The sequence below is a fragment of the Bos grunniens genome, chromosome 1 (genome assembly GCF_055505025.1).
Source record: "Bos grunniens cultivar Pamir isolate PY7600 chromosome 1, Bosgru_T2T1.0, whole genome shotgun sequence".
NCBI lineage: Eukaryota > Metazoa > Chordata > Mammalia > Artiodactyla > Bovidae > Bos > Bos grunniens.
This window is the reverse complement of record NC_141165.1, coordinates 2,103,614-2,130,794: the sequence shown is the minus strand read 5'-3', so window position 1 is coordinate 2,130,794 and position 27,181 is coordinate 2,103,614. Positions and strand designations below refer to the sequence as shown.

The 27,181-nt window shown below is 41.7% G+C and overlaps 1 protein-coding gene across 4 annotated transcripts in view; it reads right to left on the bottom strand.

Annotated features, from left to right (window-relative positions):
• SATB1 (SATB homeobox 1) overlaps positions 1 to 27,181 on the bottom strand; it is a 100,003-nt gene that overhangs the window by 24,554 nt on the left and 48,268 nt on the right. For all 4 annotated transcript variants that reach the window (XM_086416067.1, XM_086416058.1, XM_086416052.1 and 1 more), the window contains exons 7-9: positions 24,752 to 25,206; positions 16,965 to 17,177; positions 9,001 to 9,156 (exon numbers count right to left, since the gene is read on the bottom strand). In XM_086416067.1, the coding sequence (XP_086272193.1) occupies positions 9,001 to 9,156; positions 16,965 to 17,177; positions 24,752 to 25,206 (824 nt within the window). The remainder of the gene's footprint in view (positions 1 to 9,000; positions 9,157 to 16,964; positions 17,178 to 24,751; positions 25,207 to 27,181) is intronic.

The window sequence follows — 27,181 nt, the reverse complement described above, 5'->3', positions numbered from 1 at the left end:
CCTAGACACATTCTCAACTATTTCTTTCATTTCCCCTCTCTGCTACATCTGACTGCTCCATCGTGATGAGCCAGCCCAACTCCTCAACAAATCTCTTTTAAACAAGGCAGGATGAAAACTGGGGAAGAGGCTCTTTGATGACTGCCTTGCCATTAACTGACTGGATGGGACCACTGGGGGGAAAAAAAGGAAAAAAAAAAAGGAGAGAGAGGATGGGGGGAAAAGCCGAAAGTAAGGAATGCCACTGAAAATTCACCTGCTAAATAAAAGAGTCCTCTCTTCTGCAACCTACAACAGAGGTTTGCATATTTCTCTGCCTTCGCATCACAAAATGGGTTTTGGCGTGGGCCAAAGTTGGGGCCAGTGTTCTTGAGCTGAACAGAACGCAGGGCCCTCGTCAAGTAAAGGGCCATTTGTCTGAAACTAGCCTACTGAGCATGCTCTCGGCAGCCGCCGGGACGTGCCAAGCGCTGTCACAGATGGCAGGCTCTGACAGTTCCCATCCGCAGCGTCGGGACTCGACAGTTCAGCAGAAGATCACTGACATTCTGTCTCATTAGAACCACGCTAATTATCACAGCTAGTTTCAGGGGAAACCATGTGTTGCAATGGTCAATTTGAAGGAGTCTGTGCATCAACAAACTGGTAATAAGGATCAGACACCTTATTATACGACAGCATGCTGCCTATGATCTGATTTACAGAAGCAGAGGCACCGAGGCGGCCGAGCAGGCGGGCGGGCTCCGAGACTGCGTTTCAGCCCAAGTCCTGAAGCCTACGGGCTGAAAACGGGATTGCTTAAAGAAAAGAAAACCACAAAAGGCCACTGGAATGGCTGAATCAAGAACTCAGGAGAGAATCCATTCTCTATGACCAGACAACCGAAATAGATGAAGTCTCAGAAAAAGGACAACTTCATCTCTTTAGCGATCATGTGGTGACACCGCCAGCAGATTGGAGCTTTTCTTTTTACAAGATATTTAATGACAAATTATAGAATGGCTATATTCCTATTAATCTCTAAAGTCTACTTTAAATACATGTATTTTGTACGTGCAGATATAGATATTTACTTAGATATTTAAATGGGTGGTCTATGATTTAGTTGTCATTTTATCAGGCAAAAGAACAGCATGTATAAAAGCATAACAAGTACAGTTATAGGAATGAATAATCTCAAAGGTTACTTTTTAAGGTACCAAAGGTCTTCTTTTAGCAGGGCCGAAAAGTCCTGCATCAGATTCATATTCCCAACGTAAGCTCCTCCATCTCTCTTTTAGGACCTTTCACTGATGTGAAATTTTAACAGTGCAGTTTCTTCCAGAGCTATTTTTCTATTGTCATTTTGCATAAATGCATTTTCATAGCTCATTCATTTCACAGGGCCTTTATTTTCATTTCTCATATGAGGGAAAAAGAAGATAAAGCTAAAATAAAACCTACCTTTACTACCCAAGCCATAAAAGACAACTGGTGAGACTTTTGAGAAAACACTTTGTCTTTTCACTTGGCAGTCTGTTAAAGAACTATATCAGTGTTATAATTACACTCAAAGTTTAGCTGAATAGCATTCCATTTTGAAATTCATTCCTGCTGAGAGTTAAAATCCCACTGGTCTGGTCTATTCTCTGCTCCCATTTTGGAGATATTGGAGGCTGTCCTTTAACTCTTCAACTGTCAAGCTAATTATATTGGGTCGGCCAGACAGTTCCATTTGGGTGGAAAAAATCTGAACGAACTTTCTGGTCAAACCAACAGAAGGCTTCCAAAAAGAGGAACTTTCATAAGATATCCTGAGTCTACACTTTTCAACTTTTGGAACAAAAGGTGGCTTTAGAATACAGTAGATTCTACAAATGCACGCTCATACCCTAGAACGCATCACACGCTGGCCTGCCTTGAAGGACCCTCTCTGGGTCACCTTCCCCAAACTTCCCCACGTGCTCACCCTATTTAGAGAGCTGGCTCAATAGCCACAAACTGCTTCTCTCCAAATACCGAGTAAAAATTTTTTATGCCATTTTTTGAAAGCTGGAGAACTGGGCTTAATTAGTTATGATTATACTTGTTACAATGAACTTACTAAATGGGAGAATGAGGAACGTATATTTACATGACTCCAATTACTTAATCTTAAATTTTAGAAGAAATTTTTAAAGGATTTTCAGGTAAAGGATTTTAAGATAACCAAAAAGCTTTGGTTTGACTTTCTGAAATAAACAATATCAAGTATGTAGGGGGAAAACACCCCTTTAGGTGATATTTTAGCCAAAAATATAATCAGCAGATAAGTTTCTATTGAATAATTCTGAACCTACCTCTGTGATCAAACCCCAAATTAAAATACATGCTTGTTTTTATAACATAGAAATGTGAAAAGAGCTCATATTCAGATTAACAAATATAGTTCTTAAAACACTGTAAAACATACCATCATGTACCTTTAAATTGCTATGTCAATGTTTATGTATTTAAAGCCTTAATTGCAGAAGTCCTGTTTAGCAATCAAGTAGACCACAGCAGTCCCCAGCCTTTTTGTGACCGTGGACCGGTTTTGTGGAAGATGCTTCTTCCAAGGACTGGGGGGAGGGGCTGGCTTCAGGATGATTCAAGTGCATTTCATTTCATTTATTGTGCACTGTATTTCTATTATTATTACGTCAACTTCACCTCCTACGATCAGGCCTTAGACCCCAGAGGTTGGGGACCCCTAGAAACATAAAGATAGGTCTACACTTTCGAAAACTAAGTCCACTTCCCAAGTGGTCCAGTGGTCAAGACTCCATGCTTCCAATGCAGCCGGTGTGGGTTCCATCCCTGGTTGGGGAGGGGGATTGTCACAAATATACCACTGATACCATGTGTACAATCGGTAACTAACGAGAACACCCTGTAGAGCACAAGGAGCCCTACTTAAAGCTCTGTGGTCATCTAAATGGGAAGGAAGCCCTAAAGGGTGGGGTTATATAGGTTGATTCATTTTGTTATACAGTAGAAAGGAACACAACATTATAAAGCAACTATACTCCAATAAAAAATTAATTAAAAAAATAAAAGCATAATTCAAGTTAAAAAAAAAGTCAATCCAATAGGGACCCTGGTATTTAGACAGAAGGGACGCTTAGAGATCACATAGTGCAGGACACCGAGCCAGGAGATGGGCAGGGCTGCACCGCCTCGTCACACGGGCAGCACGGAGCCTCCCCAAGGCGGCCAACCTGCGGGCCCGCTCGTCCTGAGACGCTGCGTTAGGCCGTCCTACTGCTCCCCTCCCGTAAGCTTTCCTCAGGCCGCCTCCTCCTCCCTGGAAGCCAGTCCAGGGAAACCTGCATCTCCGGAGGGTCTCCTCCCCACCAATAAAGATAAGTGAAGATAAAACAAGGCGCTAGGTGGAGAAGGGCGGTTCCCTCCCTGGATCCTGGCTGCAGGCAGTCAGCCCAAGGCAAGGGGCTCCGGGGACGCGGGGAAAGGCCTTCCCCCAGGCTGCCGGGGAAGCACGCGGCTCCGGAAATCACGGAAACTGGCAGGGGCCTCCTGCGGGTCTGAGACAGGAGGCTGCACAGGTGAAATCGTGCTGCAGCGAAGTCTGTTTTACGAGAACATTCCAAAACAATGAGTCAGCACGGAGCTTCCAAGTGAGGTTTCCACGACAGCAATTTGATTCTGACAAAATAAAAGATGCCTTTGCTGACAGGCTGGAATACAGAATGCATCTGGTATACAGAATGCACACAGTTAGGTGATTTTTCTCCTGGATTTTAGCACTGTAGATTCCTATACCCAGCATTCTTAGCCCTATGCACAGAGGAGTCTGGCGGGCTACTGTCCATGGAGTTGGAAAGAGTCGGTCACGACTTAGCGACTGAGCAACAAAGAGCAGCCCTATTTCCATCGCCGATGACGTGTGGTATCTCTTATTCGTGTTTAAGGCATTCCAGTCACCATCTAAGAATTTCCAAATCCAAAGATACTTTTTTTTTACCTACAAGCCCAATCAGCACGAAGGTGTTCCTTCTCCTTCACTCTCCCTTCTCTCTCCCATCCTACAGATCTGACAATGACAAACGTGTCTGAAAAGTAGGTGAAAGAGTGCAAGAGGCTTTGAATTATTTGGTTGCTTTAACTGGCATGCTATTTTCACAGAGGCAGAAATTCTTTTTTTAGTGCGAAAAACCACATCCATTCACCAAAGGGTTGCAGCCAAAGTGTCCAGTAACTTGCCAGGACCGGTGGGTAGAGACTGCAAACGATTCTACTGAAAGCATGTTCAGTCAAATAGAATTTCCATCATCTGACTGCTTTACCTAAAAGAACTACCCTGTTCAATAAAGCACCAGAGAGAAATCACTTTCTAAATGCAAGCAGGGATGCGGCTGCACAGTGACAGCCCTCACTCCGACAGCATCACTGCATCTGCAAGCCCCACCTCCGCAAACGTGAAAATCAATGTAACAGCTCGATGTACAAGGCGAGGCCCGAAGCACTGCTGATGTCCCCTTGCTGGACATACACCTGAAGTCTCAGAGCTCTCAGGGGGTTTGCTGTGGAATAAAATTAGATTCCAACATCTGCCACCATTAAGGAAAGAATTCCATTTCCATCTCCCATATGAAAACACTATAACCACTGAACAGTAACTGAACCTTGATACTGTAATGGTTATTACCCAAATCAACTATTTTTTTTAACAGTAAAATTAGCGAATTCTGCTTCTGTAATTATTTGAATGTTATCAGACTAAATGTTTGATAAAATTCCAGTATGATTCACATGGAAAAAAAACGGCTCCTTATTTGAATACCCAGAATATAAAGTGTATTCATTTGTAGCTATTCGCATTATGTTTAGAGCATATCATCTTTTTAAAGTTTGCATTAGCCTGCTTTCCTACCCAAGCACAAAAAGTAGCCTACCTTCAGTCTGCACTCGCATATTTTACCCAGACATTTCTATTAGAGTTAAAAACAATCTCATTTCTATTACTCATGGAGGAGAAAATGTGATACATGTGCAATGGTGGGATCTGCAGAGTTGGTTTCTTTTCCTGAAAACGCTCTGGTGCGTTAGTCATCGCAGACCACAGTTACTCCGTATCTGGTTCCACAGCTTTCTAGGGCTGTGCTGTCTTTTAAAAGAATTCTGCTGCCTGCCATTGAGGCAACCCACCTAAAGCTTTACCTTGTAAAAGGAAAGGTATCTGAGATACATAAATGGGTAAAAGTAAGTCCCTCTGTGTGAAGGTCTGAGTCTCCGGCCTAACCCTTACAAGCCATGATCTGTCTGTGTCAGTGTTGTAAACTTCAGTGCTCTTCCACGCACAGGACAGCATGAGACCCCTCCCGTCCTCCAGGGCTCTAACGCCAGTGACAGGCCGGGGCCACGGCCCCCTGAGTCCTCACCAGGCACCCCTCCCCACACCCCAGCCCCAACCAGGCATGAAGAAGCTCGGGTTCCGAACCCTCCGATGGCGAGAACCCATAATCCATGAATATGTCAACGAAGACAGGAAGGCCCCCACCGTTCTGACCACTGATTAGCTCAGCGTCCCGAATTCCTCTTTCCTGGAAGAGGGGAGCTAGCTTTGGTCCTGATGCTACCTGGAACCCTGAGAAGACACGAAAAGAGGGATGCAGAGAACTTGGGGGTGGCTCTCTTACTTGTAGTCAAGCGACCCTCGTGTGTAAAAAGAGGACGTCAACGTTACAGCTCACAGGGTTCCTGAGAACTACATGCAGAACACACAGTGCACGATGGGGTCCAGCACAGAACAGGTGATGAGGTTACGCCGACAGAGAATCAGGGCCAGACACACAAGCGGACGGGCCTGGACGGGCTCACACAGCACTGCCTCCAGCTCTTCCCCGGAGTCTGGCGGGACCTGCGTGCTGACGGGCCTCAGCAAGTGCCTCCAAGGCATAAGTAACTCACAATTTGAGAATTCTGACCACACAACAGGTCAGTCTCATCTGAAGGTTTTTGTTTGCTTTGGGTTGTATTCCAGTTTTTATATTTCCTTCACAAAAACTATGGCAAGAGAACATAGCCTGTCAACAACTACCTGCCCTTGTTAAGTCAGGCTTCCTCTCTCAGCCATGTATACCGTTTTTGGATGGTCTTATTTTTCGGCAATCATCAACCTTTAGATTTTCATGAAGAGGGTAGCTAACATCTCAACTGAAGAATGAAGAGAACGACAAAAATGCTTTTTAATGAAGTTCCAGTAAATCAGTGGTTGGGAACTGCGATGTGAGGGAATGAAAGCTAACAGCCTGTTGGACCCCAACAGTCTACAGCTGGCCCCTGGGATTCTCTTCAACCAGAAGATGAGCCAGCAGCTCTGGGGGTTCCGGGGAACACTTCATCATGGCAGATACACAGAAGCTGCAACTGACCTGGTTGAAAGTGACTCATGGGGAGCTTTGTAGGTCAGGGACACAAAACAAGGATGCTGAACCCTGCCCAGAACATCACTCACGTGACATTATCAACCCATTGCTACCACTGTCCCTTGGACTGCAAGGAGATCCAACCAGTCCATCCTAAGGGAGATCAGTCCTGAATATTCATTGGAAGGACTGATGCTGAAGCTGGAACTCCAATATCTGGCCACCTGGTGCGAAGGGCTGATTCATCTGAAAAGACCCTGATGCTGGGAAAGATTGAGGGCAGGAGGAGAAGGGGACAACAGAGGATAAGATGGTTGGATGGCATCACCGACTCAATGGACATGGGTTTGGGTGGACTCTGGGAGCTGGTAATGGACAGGGAGGCCTGGCGTGCTGCAGTCCACAGGGTCGCAAAGAGTCGGACACGACTGAGCCACTGAACTGAAGTGAACCACTGTCTGAATGGTTTCAAAATCAGAAACTCAGCTTAGGTGGGCAGAATTGGCGTAGTGTTTAAAAGAAAGAAAGCATGAAGGTAGCCAAAACACTGCTTCAGAAGGAGATATGCTTTCGTAAGACTGGAAATGGGCTGGCAGGGGGTGTGGGATAGGGATTAAATGACAGATGCCAACTTACCAGAAAGTTTTAATATCTATTTCTGTTTGTGGGTTTGAAGGCTGCCCCTTACTGCAATCAGTAATGCATGTTTAGTTTCTCTGTTTATCTGTTTTGGAGATTTGGGGAAAGTGGCCTTATAGGAAGACAGTCTGTTAGTCTTGATAATTTAATTGGAAAGGCCAGAAGAGCTGTACAATCACAGAGAAAGGTGGGACAAAATACGTTGCACTAGGAGAGTCTCATCCTAATTAGACTCAACAGCAGGAAGGTGCGGCGGCGGGGGAGGGGCGACGTGCACACAGGACGCCTCTCCTTAGGGCCGAGTCTTGGCATGTAAATGAGGACATCTGAAGAAGCACACAGGTTTGAAGCGGCTCTAACATTCTATCATAATTAGAAACATTTCAAGAGCCCTGTAATTTCCAATCAAAATTACAGTAATTTCCGATATACAAGCCATGATTCATGACAGAATTTTACATTCCATGAGAGATTACGGTGGCCTGATGTATGACACGCCGGGTATGGCACTAACATAAACAATTCAGTTTAATGTTTAAACAGCACTTGATGTTTAGAATCTCACAATAAAAGAAACATATTATTGTAGAAATTATCACTTTGACAGTGATTGAAGGGTAGGCAGGCATGTGGCCTATAAAGCTATAATTTTTACAGTCCACAGCTTGAGTTTAACCATTTTTATATAACATTTCCAAGATACCCCTTAAGTATTTCAGCCAGCCTATAACTTAAACAAGAACCACCTCTTCTCAAGCACAACGCCCATCAAGGACCACTATTAACGTTGCTAGAGTAAAATTCCAGAAAAAGCTAATGATGAAAGTATCACATTATAAATACATCACATTGTAAATGAGTCTCAGGATGGCATGATCTTGTCAGAAGTTGACAGCAGCCAGGCTATTTCAAAAAGGACAGTTCACTAATGATAATGAAATGTATTTGTCTAAAATTTGACTGCCTCTCAGTCTCACTCGGATAGTGTTATCAAGTGAAGTGAAAGTTGCTCAGTCGTGTCCGACTCTTGGTGACCCCATGGTCTATACGGTCCATGGGGTTCTCCAGCCCGAATACTGGAGCGGGCAGCCCTTCCCTTCTCCAGGGGGTCTTCCCAACCCAGGGATCGAAATCTTTCTGCAAAGAGGAAGAGACTTCAGGATTCTTCCAGTCCTTTACAAAGTATTCCTGCCTTTGAACAAGAGCTTGTGGATAACTGTGCATTTGTTCATGTAGATGGCCCTATTTGATAAACTTAAATTACCAATGTAGAACAATCATACTGATAAAAGACTGCATTATCTATCCTGTTTTATGTCATCTTGTAAATATTTGTAACTTCTCCAAATTCAATTCTATTCATTTATAATTCAGAAGATTTAGACAATTTTTCTGACTATAATCAAAATTGTGTACCATATCTCATACACAGCATCTAAAAGATTTAGACAGTTTTTCTAATTGTAATTAAATTTGTGTCACATATATATGCATATAAATAATTATTAATGTGCAAAGACAGATACGTGTGTGTGTGAGTCTGCTTTAATAAGTGCGCCTAACGGTGGTAGACGCCAGAGTTGGAACAGAAACGAACTACAGTTTTCACAGTATTTTAGGATGGAAATCAAGGTCACCCAAGTTCTAATGAAATAATAATAACTCAAGTTATTTGTTCCACTACAATAGGCCAGATGGAGAAATCTCCTACACACTACAATAGTCTTCTGGAAACAACTATTAACTGACTGAGGGATTGACTGAGAAATCTGTGATTTGGACGACGGCTGCTGGAGGAAACACAATCGAGTATCTGTTACCTGAATCTGAACCCTGTCTCATCCCATAGCTGTCAACATGCCTGGAAACCGTGGCCTCTCAGGGACACAAGGTCAAGCTGCCGACAGGCGTCCTTGGAATGCACTCTCACAGGCTCTGCAGGCCAAGGGTCTGCACGCCGAACAGAGGCGCTTACCTGGCTTTTGGTAGCTGCCACCTTCGCAAACAGAGCTTGGGAAACTTTAGCACGCTTCATTTCCTGCTGAATCTCGTCGTAAATGGAAGCATTAATGTTCATGGTATTGTTCTCTGGTTTCCCATTCCTTTCAGTGGCAATAGTAGCTGTTTTCACCTACAAAACATTTTGAACATGCCTGTCATTTACCATTGGCCAAATTGTTTTGAAGCTTCTCAGGCTCAGCATCCAAACTGGACATTGTTGCTCCTTTTATGATCAAGGTGATCAACAGGGCAGTCATTCAACATTAGTTATTAGCTGGAGATCAGATTGCTTAAGGTAAGGAAGTCATATTGTCACAGGTGATTGCATCTGTAATATGACAGCAACTGCCAGCTGACAACCAGGAATTATAATGCCATAAAGTAAGTTTTCTGGAAAGCGGAATAGTTTCAAAGACTTGAAAACCCTAAACTAATTGTTACCCAATTACCTTCCATTGCAATTCTAACAAAGGAAATTCACAATTAAAACTGCAATGCACAGTGCTGTGTCTTTGTTGGGTACCTGACGCCTAACAGACAATCACACCACTAATAGCTATTATATACTATGGCCTTTTTAATTTTAGACTCTTTTTTAATGCCTTTTCCACTTATGTTTCATTTAAAAATCTTCCATAACAAAGCCATTTGCAGAGCTGCATATTTAAATCTTCTATCCATCCATGAAACAGGTAGAATGCCTTGCTTAATTATCATAAAGGTGGTGGCATTAAACAAGTGCATGTCCAAGCTGTTCCATGTAATTATTTCATCGCTTCCTGGCACCCCTGTATAACTATTTCCTTTTAACTTGTGGAACAAGACAATAAGAAAATATTTTACAATATTTAATAGAACATGACTGCAAGTCACACAAAATATATTCAAACTATATAATCTTGACCGAGGAATCAATATCAGTCCCTTTGGTAAAAATGATAAGCAGATATCACCAGAAAAATGACAAAAAATTTAGGAGGGAAATCAACCTCAAAATTTACTGATATCATAATCTTTTTTAAAATTTAAAAAGCAATCCTTAATACTTTAAATCATTAAAGTAAAAATTTGACTTTTATTATGCAGTTACAGGAACCAGCCTGGGACATTCACATATGAACCATGTAGCTGCTTTTTACTGGGAAACTGATGAAAACGTAAATGAAAAGTTACTGGAGATGCAGGACCATGTTTCTCCTGACAACATGACTCATCGAAAACCACTTTTCTTAGCAACCTTTACAGAATCCAGATTTCCGTTCTCTACAAACTGACCATCTTGACCTTTCCTCTCATCTACTATGAACAGCAGAAACTGAAGCTCACTTTAGGATAAATGAATAATTTGGGAGCCCTAGGTGACATATTCTCCCGAACAGCCAAGACTTCTAATCCTTATTTCACCTTGCCCCCAAATATTTGGTATCAAAACAGGGGCAGAATTAATTATGCAATCTAATTCCCTGCGCTTAGAAAGTAAAGATCAGCTTGCTTTAACACTGATGCCATCCGACTCCCTTTCTAACTTGCAGCCAGTTAGCAAGATAACTCACCTCTGGAGGATGTGGCTAGACTCTCCTACTTGGACACTAGCCTTGGGAGCTCAGAAACAAGGATGCTGGGCAACGGCTGGACCGCAGCCCTGGGAAGGACACGGGGCCCACCGGCATCAGAGATGGCAGGAGCCTGGACTCACAGGTGCCCCCGCCAGCTCTGGGGCTCCAGTGAGCAGGGGCACTCGGGGAGGCAGTTAAGGACCGAGGCCACCGAGCACAGACACCGGCTTTGAAGCAATAATCTGCTAAACACCACTTTAGGAGCCAGAAGAGTTACCGCATTACCATAAATTGCCTACAAAGTTGCTTTGGTGAGACTCACAACTTTGCTCTGGGGTGGTCTTGCTTTGAGGCAGAAGGATAGATTTGATCACTCCATGGGGTCCCTTTTAATACCTATTTTTCTCACTGCTTAAATGAAAGAGAAAAGAAAAGCCATTTCAATCGCTTTGAACACTGAATGTTATGGAAATGGAGGCATGGAGTCCAGTGCATTGGAAGAAATAGTTCCTTGGTAGTGATCTGCTTAGCAGTCGTTAAGAGGGCAGGCTTTGGAAACTTGGGAGTTTGAGTGTGTTTTGAAAGTAACTGTCATTCTTCTGTAAAAATGATGCTTGAGAATTTATCTTTGAGGTGGGCTATAATCGTTTGTTTCAACCTTGTGATTTTGCTTCTAAAATTTTCTTTGGTTTAATTTTTTAAATAAAGCAATTGCCACCTGAATCAACAAGCAAACATTTTAAATTATTTACCAAAAAAAAATCAAATAACCATTTCCTAGCAGCTAAAATAGTCAAAAGTGGAAAAGAAGCACATGAAACATTTTTTTTTTAAAGTGAGAGCAGAAACTTTAAAAAATATTAACGAACTGTATTACTCATTTTAAAAATATTTAGAAAAGCTCTTCTTTATCATCTTGTTGGCTCGGATAGGCATCTTATCAGAGATAAGCTATTAGAATTCTGGAATCACATTTTTTTCCCTAAACACAAGCTATTGCTTAAGGGGAACTGACTTGGACAGCTTTTCAAAAATATGAAAGCTGAAATTTTTTCCCCAGGTAAAAATGGAAACAAAAATCTTTTATACCTCACTCTACTAAGTACTATTTTAGCTTAGCACAAAAAAAATCTTCTTTAATCCTGGTTTAGCTTTTAATATTATATCACACATTAAAATTCATAAAGTAGTTCATTCCAGGCAAAACAAACTACTCTCCAGCTCTTCTCCGCAAATAGCACAGGAGGTAAAATAAAGGCAGTTGCTTTCTGAATAGCTTTTATCAAGGTAGCGCACGCCACTCCATCATTACAGAGGCGCCGGGCAAGCAGTTAAGAAGGAGCCTTCTGCTATTCACCCTCCCACGTGGGGACAGGGTGCGGCACGAGGGCCTGCTTTTTATTTTGCTGAAATTGTGCAGCAGAACACAAATCTCCCGTGGAGGTTTCTTGCTCCTTTACACACTGCTGAATTCCTCAAGGTGCGTACGACACACGTGCTATGCACAGAGTGGACACTGCCGGGGTCGCCCTTGGCGCGGGGAGGCGCCTGTGAGCACACGCTGCACGGGCACAAGGCTGTGCACACACACAAGTCAGAGTCTGATGCAGTTTTAACAATAATTATGATAATGAGAGAAACCGACATTAGCTGTTTATTATAAGCTGGCCACTGGGTTGATGCACATTCACCTGCATAAGAGCCCTGAGCAGGTTAATATTAATGTTCTATTATCGCTCTGTTTTTAAATTAAGAAAACTAACAAGGTTAAGTCAAGTCATCTGTCCACGGGGCAAGGCTGAGGACTGAACTTGGGTCTAACAGCAGTGCTTATCTTAGAAAACACCCCAGTACCCTGGAGGGGGCATTACACAGGACTTCTTTATTTGGAAAAATTCTTACTTTTTAAGACATAATGCACCTGCTTTTTGGTGGCCCTTTGCTAAATCTAGCTCATGAACGTCTAATTTTTAGTAGCGAATGCTTTTATCATTAGTTTAAAAAATCCAGTCTAAATTTATTTTTCAAGTTAGGCAAACTATAAATGTTTTCTTAGTAATGTTATGTAAGATATGTGCTATTTTGAGGAATTCCTACTGGTGACAGAAAATAGCCTCCATTTTCAAATCTGTACAGATTAACACTGCTTGAGTATCACGGCTCTATGCTTTTATGCTTCCTTTTGTAGAAACAATATTGGTTATTTTCCAAATATGGACTTTTCAAAAGTCCTCTGGCTTTTAAAAGATGACTATTAAGGAGAAGTATTTTCCAAGCACATATGTGATCTTAACATAAAGCTGGTCAAGAGATTCATAATAAAACTTTAATCAAGTGTGAAGTTCCCGCCCATAACTAATGTTTTATTATATTATAGAAGAATTTGTTGTAAAGAGACAGAAAGGTGAAGCTACCAGATTAAGTTAATTATACTGTATATTGCGTCTATCAACTTTGTACATCTTCTAAAACATCACTATAAAACATCACAGCTTACTTCAGAAGAAACCAAAGAATTCCTTAAAGACATGTTAAAAAAAATAGGAAAAGTAATTATATAATTTATGTAAAAGTTAAAACTTGATAATTATAGGCTTTTGAACAGTCCTTAGGAAGACAGCAAATGCTAATTTAACTTCAAATGTCACATATCTTAAAACACACAAATAAATCCATAGTAAGTGCACATCTAAACAGAAACCACCAACTTAACATGGCTATGTTTGGTGGAATAGACAACTCCCAGAAAGTAACAGTTAATTACTACTAATAAAATTCATCTTGTAAACTCATCTGAAAAATTTGCTAAGTGATAGAAAAGAAACCTCTCAGATCAGGGGGCTTTGGAGGGACTGGTGTCTCCCAGATATTCCTTCTATCGAAGTGGCTCTTTCCTCTACAATCTCAGAAACGCCCACTGCCCAGCGTCTTCCAAAGCAGGTCCTGTGTCAAGCGGTCGATTTCATCAGGGCAGCGTTCTCACCTGCGTTCTGGCGTCTCAGCTGGTAACACAGATTCTCACCCTCTCTGACGAACAGTCTCCGAGTTCCGTTTTCTCCTTTCTAAACTGTTCTCAGGACACGGCTTGAGGCAGGGGAAAGAGCCGCAGACTGACCAGAGGATCTGAGAACTAAGTCTGTGACTCTTCTCATCTCTCTCCCACCAAAAGGTTGGTATGAGAATTCCAGGAATTCATGTACATGAAGGTGCTCAGAAAATCCGGAATCAGATATTCTTTTTTGGGGGGGCGGGGGAGGGGATGTGGACCACTTTCAAAGTCTTCACTGAACATGTTACAATATAGCTTCTGTTTCATGCTTTGGTTTTTTTGACCACAAGGCAAACAGGATCATCTTAGCTCCCAGACCAAGGATCGAATCCATACCCTATGCATCGGAAGGCCAAGTCATAACCACTGGCCTGCTACGGAAGTCCCATGGTATCTGCATTTCTTGAATTAGAACACATACATTGTGAAAATATACTTTCAACAAAGCTCCTGGCGTGGCTACCTCTCTGAAGTCTGATGGACAGGGGTGCACAGGGCCATCTCACCAAGGCCAGCCAAGAGCCTCTGCAGGATGGTCCACGCCTTCCCCGGGGGCATCTCACCAAGGCGAGGCCAGCCAAGAGCCTCTGCAGGATGGTCCACGCCTTCCTAGGGGAGGCTCTCCTGAGAGTAAAGCCTGGGGCCTGGGGAAGCCCCTTCCTGCAGATGATTAGAATCTGAGCACCTCCATGGGTTAGGTCCTAGGTCTGGTACAAGCCAGGAACTTCCAATCATTCCCTATATGACCTACATTCCCCAGGGAAGGAGCTTTAAGAGGCTCTATTCTCTCGTCAGGGGCCCTGGGTCTCTGGTGAGCCACAAGGGACCTCTGCCTGCAACAGGCAGTTCTTTAGAAACAAAGCCTGTCCGGGTCCAATGCAAGCCAAAGACTTGTCTCAAAATAGCTTTCGAGTATCTTCACTTGGGGGGAAAAGAAGTGCACAGTGATTTCATACAGACTCCGGCAAAATACAAAATGTAAAGAGACAGAATTCCGCCGTCCTTTTCTGATCTGTGGTTTCATCCTTTCCTCCCATTTTAGTCATTTGTAAATAAGCACATGAAAACCTTACATGTGGTACTGGTTCCAGTGTAAGCGCTGCACTTCAGCTGCTCCGACAGCACTAACTCAACCGCTCTAACACCTGTTTTTCTAAATCCAAAGTACTCATTTACACTGACAATACATTTAATACACTAAAAACTCCCCCAAATGTAATTCATTGCATCACTGCCAAAGGGTAAAAGGTGAGCAAACCGGCTGTAAGGCCTGGTGTGATAAATGAGGGAATGGACAGGGATGCTTGAGGAGGCACACCCAGTGAAGCACGTAAGATCCCTCAAGATTTATAGGAAGCAGTGGGATAAAATTATTCACACATATCAGACTCATTTCAGAGTTTTGTTAGATGGACAATACTACTGTGCAAATAAAATCTTTTTTCTATGAAAGATCTTCATTAAGACTTTGCTGTATCCAAGTACATTCATCATTGGCTAAATATCCAAGCTAAAAGGCCTAGTCTCAACTCTTCTTGAGAACTAACACATCAGCTGAGGGTGGCTCAACCAGTTCATCAGTAATTCAGGCCAAAATAAAAAATTATATTTTCTAACCCAACTTGTCATCAGAGATAGTCTTTAGATATACATACAGGAAAGCAACCTGAGTATCTTACAAGTATACCAAAATAAGTATCACAGTTAAGAATTAATCTTATTTTGGCTAAAGAAAACAGTTGATGAATAAGGAGAGCAGACTCACATTTGAAAAGCAAATAAAAGCATTAAAATCCTAGAAAACAAAAGCTATAGTAGGGAACTACTAAGCCAAATATTTGAACAGACTAAAAAAAAGAAGAAGAAAGAAGCTCAACAATTAAATCCACACTGGTCTTAAGTAAGTCCTTCTTTCGCTAGTACTGCAGATTAAGTGCCCAGAGGCCCTCCAATGACGACTGCAGCAGTGAAGTCACCGATGGTACGTGAATTAACTCTGAACACCATGAACTGAGTGCTCAATCAAGTCCAAAGGAGAGTAGTTTGTTTAATCACTCTTACAAATGTCATATATGTATATAAAGAGTTCCTCGTTCTTATTTGTAGGGAGTATTTTACAGAAGCCTTGACAGATCAAATTCAATACGTGTATATGTAGGAGATGGCTATGTATGAATGTATATGGGAGCCATTCTTTTCTGCTAGAGACATATGTCTTTCCTACTCACAATTACAGTGCCTTCCTTACTCTGCCCTTACAGACATCAGGACCAAATTGATTTTCATTGAATAAAATGGAGAAAATGGACTTTTGTGACGTTTCTAAAAAGCAATCATTTCAGAACATCACAGTATGCAACTTAAGACCCTCCACGAGTGGCTGTATATTATGTCTATTTCTCATTTATGGAGTTTCTGTGGCAGTTTCATCTCTTTATTTCTATACTTGGAAATGAATGGCTATTTTTTACTATGGATGAAATTAACATTAAGAGATAATTTCATTATGACATTATGTTACATAAGTACTTTAGTATTCCATATTCACTTTTTGTCATTTTAGCTGACCTTATTTTTAAGAACTGCACAAAACAGAAATTAAATGTGTAAGAAATACACTTCCTTGACGATTTTAAGTCTAATCCACTCTCATGCTTATATCTAATAGTTTGTGCTGAAATTAACTTCTTGAATTTTTATAATAGTTATAAGGCCACCTTTTAAACTTGATTTAAAAAATAATCAAGGAAGGTGACTTTTCTAAAAAGTGCAAAAATGTGGAAAACAGAGAATGTGCCCATTTCTGGGAATATGGATGGAATTCCTTATCAGTCCATTTAAAGCTGCCTTTAAGGATTGTATTAAACTTAATTATGAAAGATTACAAACGAGATGATGTGTAATTGGTACCAGCTGCAGTTCGTATCGGAAAGCATAAATACAAATGGAATTATTTATTTATTTTTATTTATTTACTATTCAAATGGTGGTTCTAAAACTGGTAGGGATAAAATGGACTTCATCACATTTTCCTGTTGAGTTTAAAACACTTTTTTACTTAATAGTAGTAGGGCTAAATATCCCATTTAAAGATCACTTTTCACCCCCAAAATGAAGCAACGCAAAGTGATTTTTCCCATCTAATTAGTAGCTTATTGTTTTTAAACCAGAGTTAGTGAGTTCAGACTAAATTCTCCTCAAGCAACTATGAATTACTGCTCCTTAAAAAATCTCCCTAAGCATCTTTCTATTTTCTTATTGAGAATCTTCCTTAGCCTTTTTTTTAAACAAAAACCAAAAGCAGCAAAGGATGAGGAAGAAAACGAGCCTCACCTGGGGAGGGCGGCTGGGCGGTGTGCTTATCAGGGGGGCAGGACCCATGGCCGAGGCCGCATTCAGGCTCCTCTCCCTTTCATCCTGGTAAATTCGATCTCTCTCAGCTTCCGGTAACTGCAAGAAATTCTGCATAGCCCGAAGGTTTACCAGCAAAGACTGGGACGCAGTCTTGGGATCCTCTTCCTTTCGAAGGATTTCTGAAAGCAAGCCCTGTGGGGAATGAACGGCACAGGGTGAGCGGGTCCCTGCCCGTCCGTGGGGATGCCTGCCTTTTCGTCTCCATTCTGCTCGGAAAATGAACAGTCAGAAGCATCAATTCTACATAGGAATATATTAGTTACAATTGAAGTGGTGGAGAAGAGAGCCTCAATTGTGTTCTTAATTTTATTAAGCGTCTGCTTTACACATAACATAAACGGCAACAGCCTAATTGGTCTCCTTCCTCTGAGCAGCTTAACTTGCCATGAAATCTTTCACAGAGTGAGGATTGAGGCAAGTTAGGAATAAATGAAATGCTCATAATACAACAGCACTGAACTGTACAGTTCTCAAGCTGCCTACACAAAGGCAGCGGAATGCCAACAGCCCAACATGTAAAGATGCAAAGCCATTTCGAGAGAAGCAGGGTTTACAAAGAAAAGACTCGAAGATGAATCGTAACATACTAGGAAAGAGTATCACTAAGCCCTCATGAAAGAAGGACACGAGGTTTTCCTAGGCGAGAATTTTACGTTATTCCTTGGTTTTTCAAACGACTGGAGTCAATCACAAGTGATTCTATTTACCCTTAAGGAGACTATCCTGACAACCCCTATGCCTGCTATACACCACCCAGGAACAGGCTGAAGTTCTGAACTTCACAAACCACCCTTTACATGAGATACATAACCCCTTTTCCATGTTGCAAAATACCATCGTAGTACGCCATGAAAAAGAATATTATCAAATTCTGTAATGATCCCATTTCTTGAGGAATATTTTTATTAGTGCTAGAAGAAATGCACAGACCATTATTAGTGAATGCCTTTCGGTGCTCCTCCCAAACAACAGAGCATTGTCAACTACTTTAATTTTTGCAAGAATTTTTTTTTTAAGTGGGTGGTTTTCCACAATTCTCTTTAAGGGATTATATGAAATACAAGGATTAGAAACATTTCCTGCCCATTTGGTAAGGGCTGAGTAGCCCTCACCTCTTCAATCTCCCACATAAAACAATGCAGGGAATGCCAAGTCATGTTTGTTTTCTATGTTTCAGTTTATCACAATATGGCTCAGGATAAAATGTTGTCAAGACCTCTTTGTAATTTGCAAATTTCACTTTCTGATAACCCTGAAAAAATGACGATGGGGTCCTTTTGGGGCAGGGAGGTAAAGTGTCAAAACAACCAAGCCCCGGGGTTTAACACTGGGGTTTTTTCATGGTTTTCCTAGAAGCACAAACCTGGTTTTGTTCCCAATTCCTCAGGGCTAATGAGGCCTATTGTACCAGTTGGGAACATACAATATAAAAGCGGTGTCCACTTTAAAAATGATCTGTAGACTGCTGTTAAAAAGAACCTCCAACGGGCTCAGAGGGCTCAGGAGGTCATTCTGCTTTCTCACTTGGCCCACACAAGGGAAGCCAGCTTCACCCTAAGAAAGGAGCCTGAAGGATGAAGGGTGTGTGTCCTTTCATTCACGATACTGACAGGTAATGCTGCAACTGTGTCTACACAAAAGCAAAACATCCAGTCAATTTAACTAAAATCTAGTCAAACAGGCTGTCAATCACCCAGCTATTTAATTTGCACAAGACCAACTAATTAGATTGACTGGGGTTTTGATACGTCATGTTGAAACCAAAAATGTAGGTCTCAGAAACAATCTTTAAAATAGGTGTTAAAAAAAAAAAAGCCCCTGCTCTCCAATCCTGTCCACCAAATGGGGATAAAAAATTTTAAAGATATTAAAAGATGTACTTGGCAAAGCAGTCTATCTTAACCATAGGGAAAGAGATATTAACATATAGTACATATAAATACAATGTTATAAATTCCTCAAGTAGAATAATCTAATACCCTTTAATATTATCTCAGAACAATGCCTGCCACATGTTTGAAAAATATTTATTAAATGGATTATGTGTATTTGGAGCATAAAAGGAAAAAAATTACAAACAGGTGACAGAAACTTAAGAACAAGTTATGCTCCCCATGGGAAAATTCTAATAGTAATTATTAATTTACTCAAAGTAAGCCTTTAGTGGAAAGCTCTGTGGCACTCTGTAAGACGTTTATATGCAGTAACTGTTCAGTAATTTAAAAAGCTTTTGTAGGAACATGGATGGACCTAGAAATTATACTAAGTGAAGTCAGACAAAGCTAACATGGCATAATACTGCTTACATGTGGGATCTAAAGTACGACACAAACGAGCTCACTTACAAAGCAGAAACAGACTCACACACAGAAAACAAACTTATGGTTACCAAAGAGGGAGGAGGAGGGGCAGGTCAGGAGACGGACTCACACACACACACTGCCATATCTAAATAACATCTATATAAATAAACAATATATACAGACATATAAACAAGGACCCAGTGCACAGCATAGGGAGCGATACTCAATAATTGATAATAAGGGAAAAGAATCTGAAAAAGAGTATACACATATATGTATGTGCATATATACACACATATATAAAACCTGAATCACTGTGCCTCACATCTGAACTAACGCAGCACCATAAATCAACTATAGTTCAAAAAATAATTTCAGCTCAAAAGAGATCCTATAAACATTTAGGATGCTATTATATTTGGGAAATTTGAAATTAGATATTCAGAGATCTCAACAAAATATCCTTTCTTTCCACTAGAGAACCACAGTGAGAAAACCAACACATGAAACAATCCATAACGACATCAAGGCTTGTTAACATGAGACTGAGTCATTCCTGTATAGCTTGAAGTAGCAGCAGGTCACTTGGGAGAGAATTTAGAAATTTCTCTAACCACATTTTGAGGTTGGCATGAGCCAACCTTTGAGCATACAAAGTATTTTCGGGGCAAAGCGTTTTATTTTCACTTAATTATTCTAACAAGAGCAAGTACGGGTTTTCAGCTGGGATGTGTTGGAGGGTCTAGACTGAGATCGCAAATCCTGGGAGATTCCAAGAGCTCTAAAGCAGCCAGTGTAGACAGTCTCAGGTGCTTTACAAAACCTTCAGGGTTTTTTTTTTTTTCTTTTTTTTTTGGCCCAGGCTTTCAATGAGGGGAGTGCCCCCTGGTGGAAATGCTTGAAAATATTATTAGAAAATGTTTGATTAGAATGTGTTAATTACTTTCCAAAAAATGACGTCACTTGAGAACATTCTGGACGCGAAACGAATGCCGTGAGAATTACAATTTGGGAATGTACGCTTTGCTCCTGCTCAGGCTGCGGTGACTTGAGCAGCTGCATTTATGAATTCAAGATGTATGTGGTCTTGTTTCCTGTTTCTCATGCTTGAAAATCTAGCTCAGATTGTCACATTAGGTCAAGGTCATTTGTAGTAATCCCCCATGGTGGAGAGTAAGAAAGCTCTCTGATCAAAACTCTTCTTCATGCTAAAAATACAACATCTCACAGTCACCGTGTACCATGCTTTCTATCGCTGACTAACATACATCAATATTGTGCCCTACAGGTGCTCAATAAATTTGTTGAACAAAATTAAAATCATCAGTCATTCGTGTTTCCAAAAAGAACCTGGATTTTGTATGTTATACAGTGAGTTACCCGCAACTCGTGGATACCGATCTCATGGGAAATGAGAAGCTGCTTTTCATTGTACTGTGTCGTCAAACCGTTCAGCATGTGCTCTGTACGTGAAAACGTGAACTTATTCTGCGTCGTCATTCCACGACAGTTGTGAGAATTCCAATGTTTTCAATTAAAGAGTGAACTTGCTGATGAATTCCTAAACCTTTTTTATATTCCAGAAAGAGTTTACAAGTAAAATTCATTAGTAATTGGAAAAGAAAGAAAAACCTTCAATAAATACTATCAGTACTTCCAAAAGCTAATTATGAATTCTTGAAAACAGCAGATAAGCGAAAGAGACTGCCAATCTGAACAAAGGCCTGTCTGGCCTCCTGTTCGTCTCCTCTTTGAACATAATCACTGATTCAAATAGATTTTTATCAGCTTCATGGAACTTCAAAGCCCTCAGAAGAAAAATATGATCTGATGAAATCGCCTCCTAAAAATAAAACATGTAGCAAATTCTTCAGGGCTACCTGCTTCTGCTGTTGGGTGAATTTTTAATCACGTGTCCAGGTGAAAGACTACTTTCAAGCTCCACCTACTGCCCTGGACTCAGGCCAAGCGAGTTATAAGCAGACACATTTATCTCTGCCGTTTGGGAGGCCAAACCAGAGCTGTCACGGTGGGGTAAGCACCTTTTACCTTCTATTCAATAGTGATATGGAGAGTGGACTTTTCTTAAATTACACTGCGAAGAATTATAGGAACACAGTAGCAATTTCTGTTATACTTAAGCAGGCAAATTTCTCTCTACCACATAATTTACAGGACTCAAATTCAATAAAACATTGCATGATGGTCCATTACTGTTATCAGTTTTGAATAATCCATCTTCATTCTTTATTTTACTGGAAAACAAAGTGTGCCGAAGACAAGCGGAGGGGGGTTAGGAAAAAAGCCGCTGGACGGGATCACAGTTAACTCTGGGTTAAATTTTTTAAAAAAAGGGGGAGAGGCGCTAAAGTATGTATTTCCTTCTATAATGACCTTTAAATAGCAATAATACAGAGAAGTGAACTGAAATGTATAAGTCTAGAAGCTTCAGCAATTAATTTTAGCCATGGGTTTCCATTAAAAAGACATCAAGTAGGCATAACTGAATGAATGGCAGATGCTAAGAGCTGGTATCTTCAGTAGCAATTAAAGAACATATGCCCCTCAATTCAGAAGGTAGAGAAGTCCTCAAAACAAGAAATCATACCAATTTCATCACAAACTTTCAGAAAAGGTAGACTTTTAAAAACCTTTTAGTTTTTAACCTTTTTAAAAAAGTGATACATGAACATCTTAAGAGAGGGATAGATTTTAAATTAGGAGACCCAATTAATATGATGAGAAAATTCTCCAAAGAAGAGTTAAAACAAGAGATCCAGGATTTTAGAGTTGTACAGAGCTATCAATGGCAAAACAGCCTCAGCTCACAGTACCATTATCTATTATATGAATGTTTTCATGTACTGTTTATAGGGGGCCAGTGTCTTTATCTGATCACATCATAGAACTCTGCATTTGTATGTACATATTTTACATCATTTTTTTTTAAACCTGGAGCTTGCACATTGTAATAAGCGCACACAAATGTGTGCGTGGTTTAACTCTGCAGAGCTCCTGCTCTATACATATGCATTAGCATGTGTATTTTCGTCCTCCAAACGCACACCATACACTCTCACGCTGCACCTGCTTTTATTGAAATGCATACACTTTGAAATAAACACACTACACGCACGCATACGAATGTATAATCATTAAACTAAACGCAGCTGCGTGTGTGCGCGTGCGTGAGCGTGGCGTTTCAGTATGACCACTGAAAAGACACGCGTGCGTGCATGCTTTAAAGTGAATTCCCCAAAAGTGGATCCTTAAATACACATTAAAAAATTACTCTCATTGAAATCAGACAGCTACAAACATGGCCAACATCCACTTTGACGGAGGAGTCCCAATTAGCAATATAAAGGTTTAAAACCAAACCCCTCTGTCACTGGGGGCTCCAGACAATTTTTCAGTAATGACTGTTTCTCAACCGGCTATTATTAATAAAGAGATGGATATCAAGCTGTACCCAGACTTCATTCCCCTCTCTCCCTCAAAAACATTAAGTCACTGTTTTCGATGCTAACCACAGAAATAACTATCCTTTGGGAGAGACTGATAGGGTATAAAAAAAGGGAGAACTCTGCCTTTTTCCCAGTAACAAATCCTACTGATATCTATGGAATCTGTCCACGTGAAAACCCAAGAAGAACAAATGGTCACTCTCCAGGGCGATGCCTGCCTGGGACATGAGAGCCCCAAAGATGAAAAAAATGCCCCGATGGAAGTGACCTAACCCTTCTCTCCTTTAGCTGGACACTCTTCACCAAATAAAACACACTTTCCTCGGTCCTTTAAGAAATAACAATTTGCTCAACTTCCAAAATTCACTCACAGTGAATCTGTGAGTCATCTGTGTCCATGTCAATGCTATCTTTGTGGTCATTCAATTCAGTTCAACAAGCGTCTTACTGAACTTTTATGCAGAGAGCTGCCTGGTTTTTGCCCAGGACTGAGAACTACTGGTAGTCAACCAGTAGACCTAAGAACTACTGGTAGTCAACTATTTACAAACGTGATGCTGCTGCCAGAAACGGGAGCATCAAGAAGGCTGACTTGATTCTTTCATCTGTTCACTTCATTCTTCTAAAACAATGACCCTCCAATTGAACAGGGCTGTCAGATTAAAGGGACCAGCTAATAATGAATATACTTTTAAGTTAAAGATACAAAACTAGGCAAGCGCCTACAGTTTTGCAACCTGAGAAAAAACTTTTGAACCATCCCCTTAAACACAGACAAATGATATATAAAAAAAAGTTCAAGAACCCCAAAACACACACGGAGTTAAAGGTTTTATAAGGCCTCCTAACTTTCAATCCAGCGAAGGCAAGCTGAAAATAAGTCACAGCTGGGATTCTCCTAGGTATGGAAACTCTGCCAGCAAGGAATTAATACTAGATATTTTTGTACCAGGATTTTATTCTTATAATCATGTAATAAAATAACTTAAATATGAAAGGAAAGTATGAGTCAGGCTTAAAAAGAAAAAAACGGACCAAAGAAATACCAGAGGCAAAACAAGAAAGTGAAAAGACATCACGTCCTCACTGATAATCAGAGTTACACGTTCTCCTGGGTTGTTTTTTGGTGTGTGTGTGTCTGTGGGTGCCCGGGCCAGAAATAAACACCATATATATTGTACTAATTGCCAAAAAAAGAAAAAAAAACCCTCTCATTCACTCTTTGTTTAGGGCTTTTCACAAGTGTTTATCTTAGGCCTTCCCCTGGATCACCCTCTCCAGGTCCTGCGAAGTATCCTCCCTGCTGATAGTATCTTCACAGGAATTTGCCCAGGAGGACAAAGGCGTGAAAGCAAGGGGTGTATGCAAAACTCAGTGAGAAGTCTCAAACAAGGCTTCCAAGGGCAAGCCTACCCGCTCCAGCGCCCGCTTTGTAAACAGTTTTACTGAAACACCACACCCACATCCATGCGTTTACTTCTATGGCTACTATGCCCTCGAAACCTCAAATGTTTACTATATGGCGCATTACAGAAAAAGTCTGGCTGATCCCTGCTCTAGGAAAGGAAGCTAGTCAGCTAGAAGCCTGGAGTCCTACCAGTGGCCTTGACCAAGTGCTGAAACCTTTCTCCCTTGGCTACGACACTCTGTGTTTCCGTTAGGTAAAAGCATAGGTAATGTCAACTTGAAATATTTCTGACATTTGTTCTTTCAAGGCCACTGATTCAGGATCCATCTGTACATAGCCTTCTCTTGGTAGGAGAGGTTTCTGCTAAGCAGAGAAGCGCTGAAATGTAGGCACCCCCAGGAACAGATCATATGGAGGGCAGGAGAAAATGTTAACATTACACGGCAGAAGAATAAAGGTTAGCACAGCCCGGATCAAAGAAGGAAGAGCAAGACAGAGAAGAACCACGTTCAAATGAACAACACTGACCTGAGTTCTGTTAAAAGCCACACGTGCAAAGACTGCCTGCGAGATGCCTGCCCGCTTCAGCTCGTCACGCACCCACTGGTAGATTTCGGAAGACACCTCTGTGTTGGTGGAGACCTGCTGCTCCAAAGGTTTATTCATAGACCTACTGACGGGGGGAGGGTGGTTCAAGTACTGCTGGTTTAAGGACTGCTGGGCTAGAAGTCTGTTCACGGCATACTGCTGGTTCAGCAGCTGGGCCATCACCAGCTGCTGGTTGACCAGCTGCGGGCTGATGGGCGTCGACACCAGCCCGGGGTGCAGGTTGGGCAGCGGCGTCCGCACGGAGGGCTGGCTGCCGTGGGACAGCTGGGCCGGCGAGGGGGGCTGCTCCGCCGTGCTCCCCGGGGCAGGCTGCTGGCCGAAGCTGACGTGGTTGGCACCCTGCTGGGACAGCTCCGACAGACTATCCATTTCCACTGCAGCGGGCGAGAGGGAAAACCACGTTAGCCAGCGGTACTCCGCACTGCTGAGGCGCCCTGAGCTTTCCCCAAGCACGGAGAGGCACGGGCGCGGAAGGTCCAGCGAAACCAGAGCATCTCAGGACAGAACCCAACCGGCTGTGAGTTTACCTTTCTTTTCCGCGCCCGGCCACCAACTCTGAAAGCGGGAACACACTTTCTAATGTTGTGATGTGGTTTAGATTTAAGGCCCGAAATCCATTATCTTCACATTCTACGTGACTAGTTTTGGGGTCAAATTATTATTCGCTATTACTTCTGATCCCACGAAGGCTTATAAAAGCAACATGTATTTTGAAACAGCTTCTCGGGAAATTCCCTGCGGGTCTGGTGCTTTCACTGCCGAGGGCCTGGGTTCAATCCCTGGTCGGGGAACTAAGATCCCACAAGCCAGGTGGTACAGATGCCCACCAAAAAAAAAAAAAAAAATTCTAGAAAAATCCTAGTTGCTTAGTGGTGACTAGAAAGAGTGAAGCTAAGAAAACATCATATGCAATTGTAGAAAAAAAGAAATATCCATATATATATATATATGGCGACGCCATGGACTGTAGCCCGCCTGGCTCCTCTGTCTATGGCATTTTCCAAGCAAGAATACTAGAGTGATTTGGCACTTCCTACCCCAGGGGATCTCTCTGACCCAGGGATCAAACCTCAGTCAGTCTCTCCTATCTCCTGCATTGCCGGGTACCTTCTTTACCACCGTGCTACCCGGGGAGCCCTATATATATTTACAAGGAACAAATACTTGGAGATACATATATTAGACTCCCTGGTGGCTCAGCTGGTAAAGAATCCACCTGCAATGTGGGAGACCTGGGTTCTACCCCTCGGTTGGGAAAATCCCCTGGAGGAGGGAAAAGTTACCCACTCCAGTATTCTGGCCTGGAGAATTCCATGGACTGTATAGTCCATGGGGTTGCAAAGAGTCAGACACGACTGAGCACCTTTCACTTCACACATACATAAACTGTTACCACTTCAAGAAAAAGGTTTGAAAGAAAAATGATCTAAATATTATTTATGTTCAATTTTAAACCAGTTGTGAGTTTAAAAAAGTAATCCGTATAATCAATAAAAGGGGTCATAATGATAAGTAATGATAACTGAGTTCAGACTGAACCCTGGGCTGAGTATTTTACACGTCCTGTTTCACTGAATTATAGCTCTCAAGTTAGGTGGCACGAAGAGCCGCAATCACCGCCTAGAACGAAGAAACCGATTTTTCATACTGCAAGCCAGTACACCCAGTCGCTGAAATCCAAATGCTTCTTGAAGAAGCTGTGGCCATCACCAGACGCTAATGACAATCTTTCAAGGGAGAGGTGGGGAGTCATCCCGGTACAAGGTGATGTTGTCACCGTTTTTCAATTAATTATCACCCACCTGGGATGAATGTTTCTCCCTTGGCTAGACACCTCATGTGGACTGGCTGAGAGTGAGCAGTAAGGCAGTCAAATGCTTTGCGGCTACAAGGAAGAGACAGCCTTGATGCTCTTGAACTGAGAGCTGACGGTGGTAGGTAAGCGAGTCCTAAACAGCACACCACGGGGATCTCCTGGGGGCCCAGTGGTTAAGACTCCATACTTTCACGGCTGTGGGTCTAGGCTCGATCCCCAAGCCGTGCGGTGCAGCCAATAAATAAATAAACAGTACACCATGCCTCCCAGGTGTGGACTCTGGGTTGATTTTCATCATTATTTCTCTTTTTACTAAATATTCTGGCTTTACATTTAGAGGAACTGATCATATCGCTATAATCACTGATGTATGCAAAATATAACTAAAAACGGGGGAAGAAACTTCCATTTCAACCAGTGCTATCAGCCCAAGTGGGCCATTCACAGGGAATAGTAATTCAAGCAATTATTCCAAAAAATGATGTATTGTCTTCATTACAGCTCTAAGCTATAAAAGGCAAAGAATCTGTTTT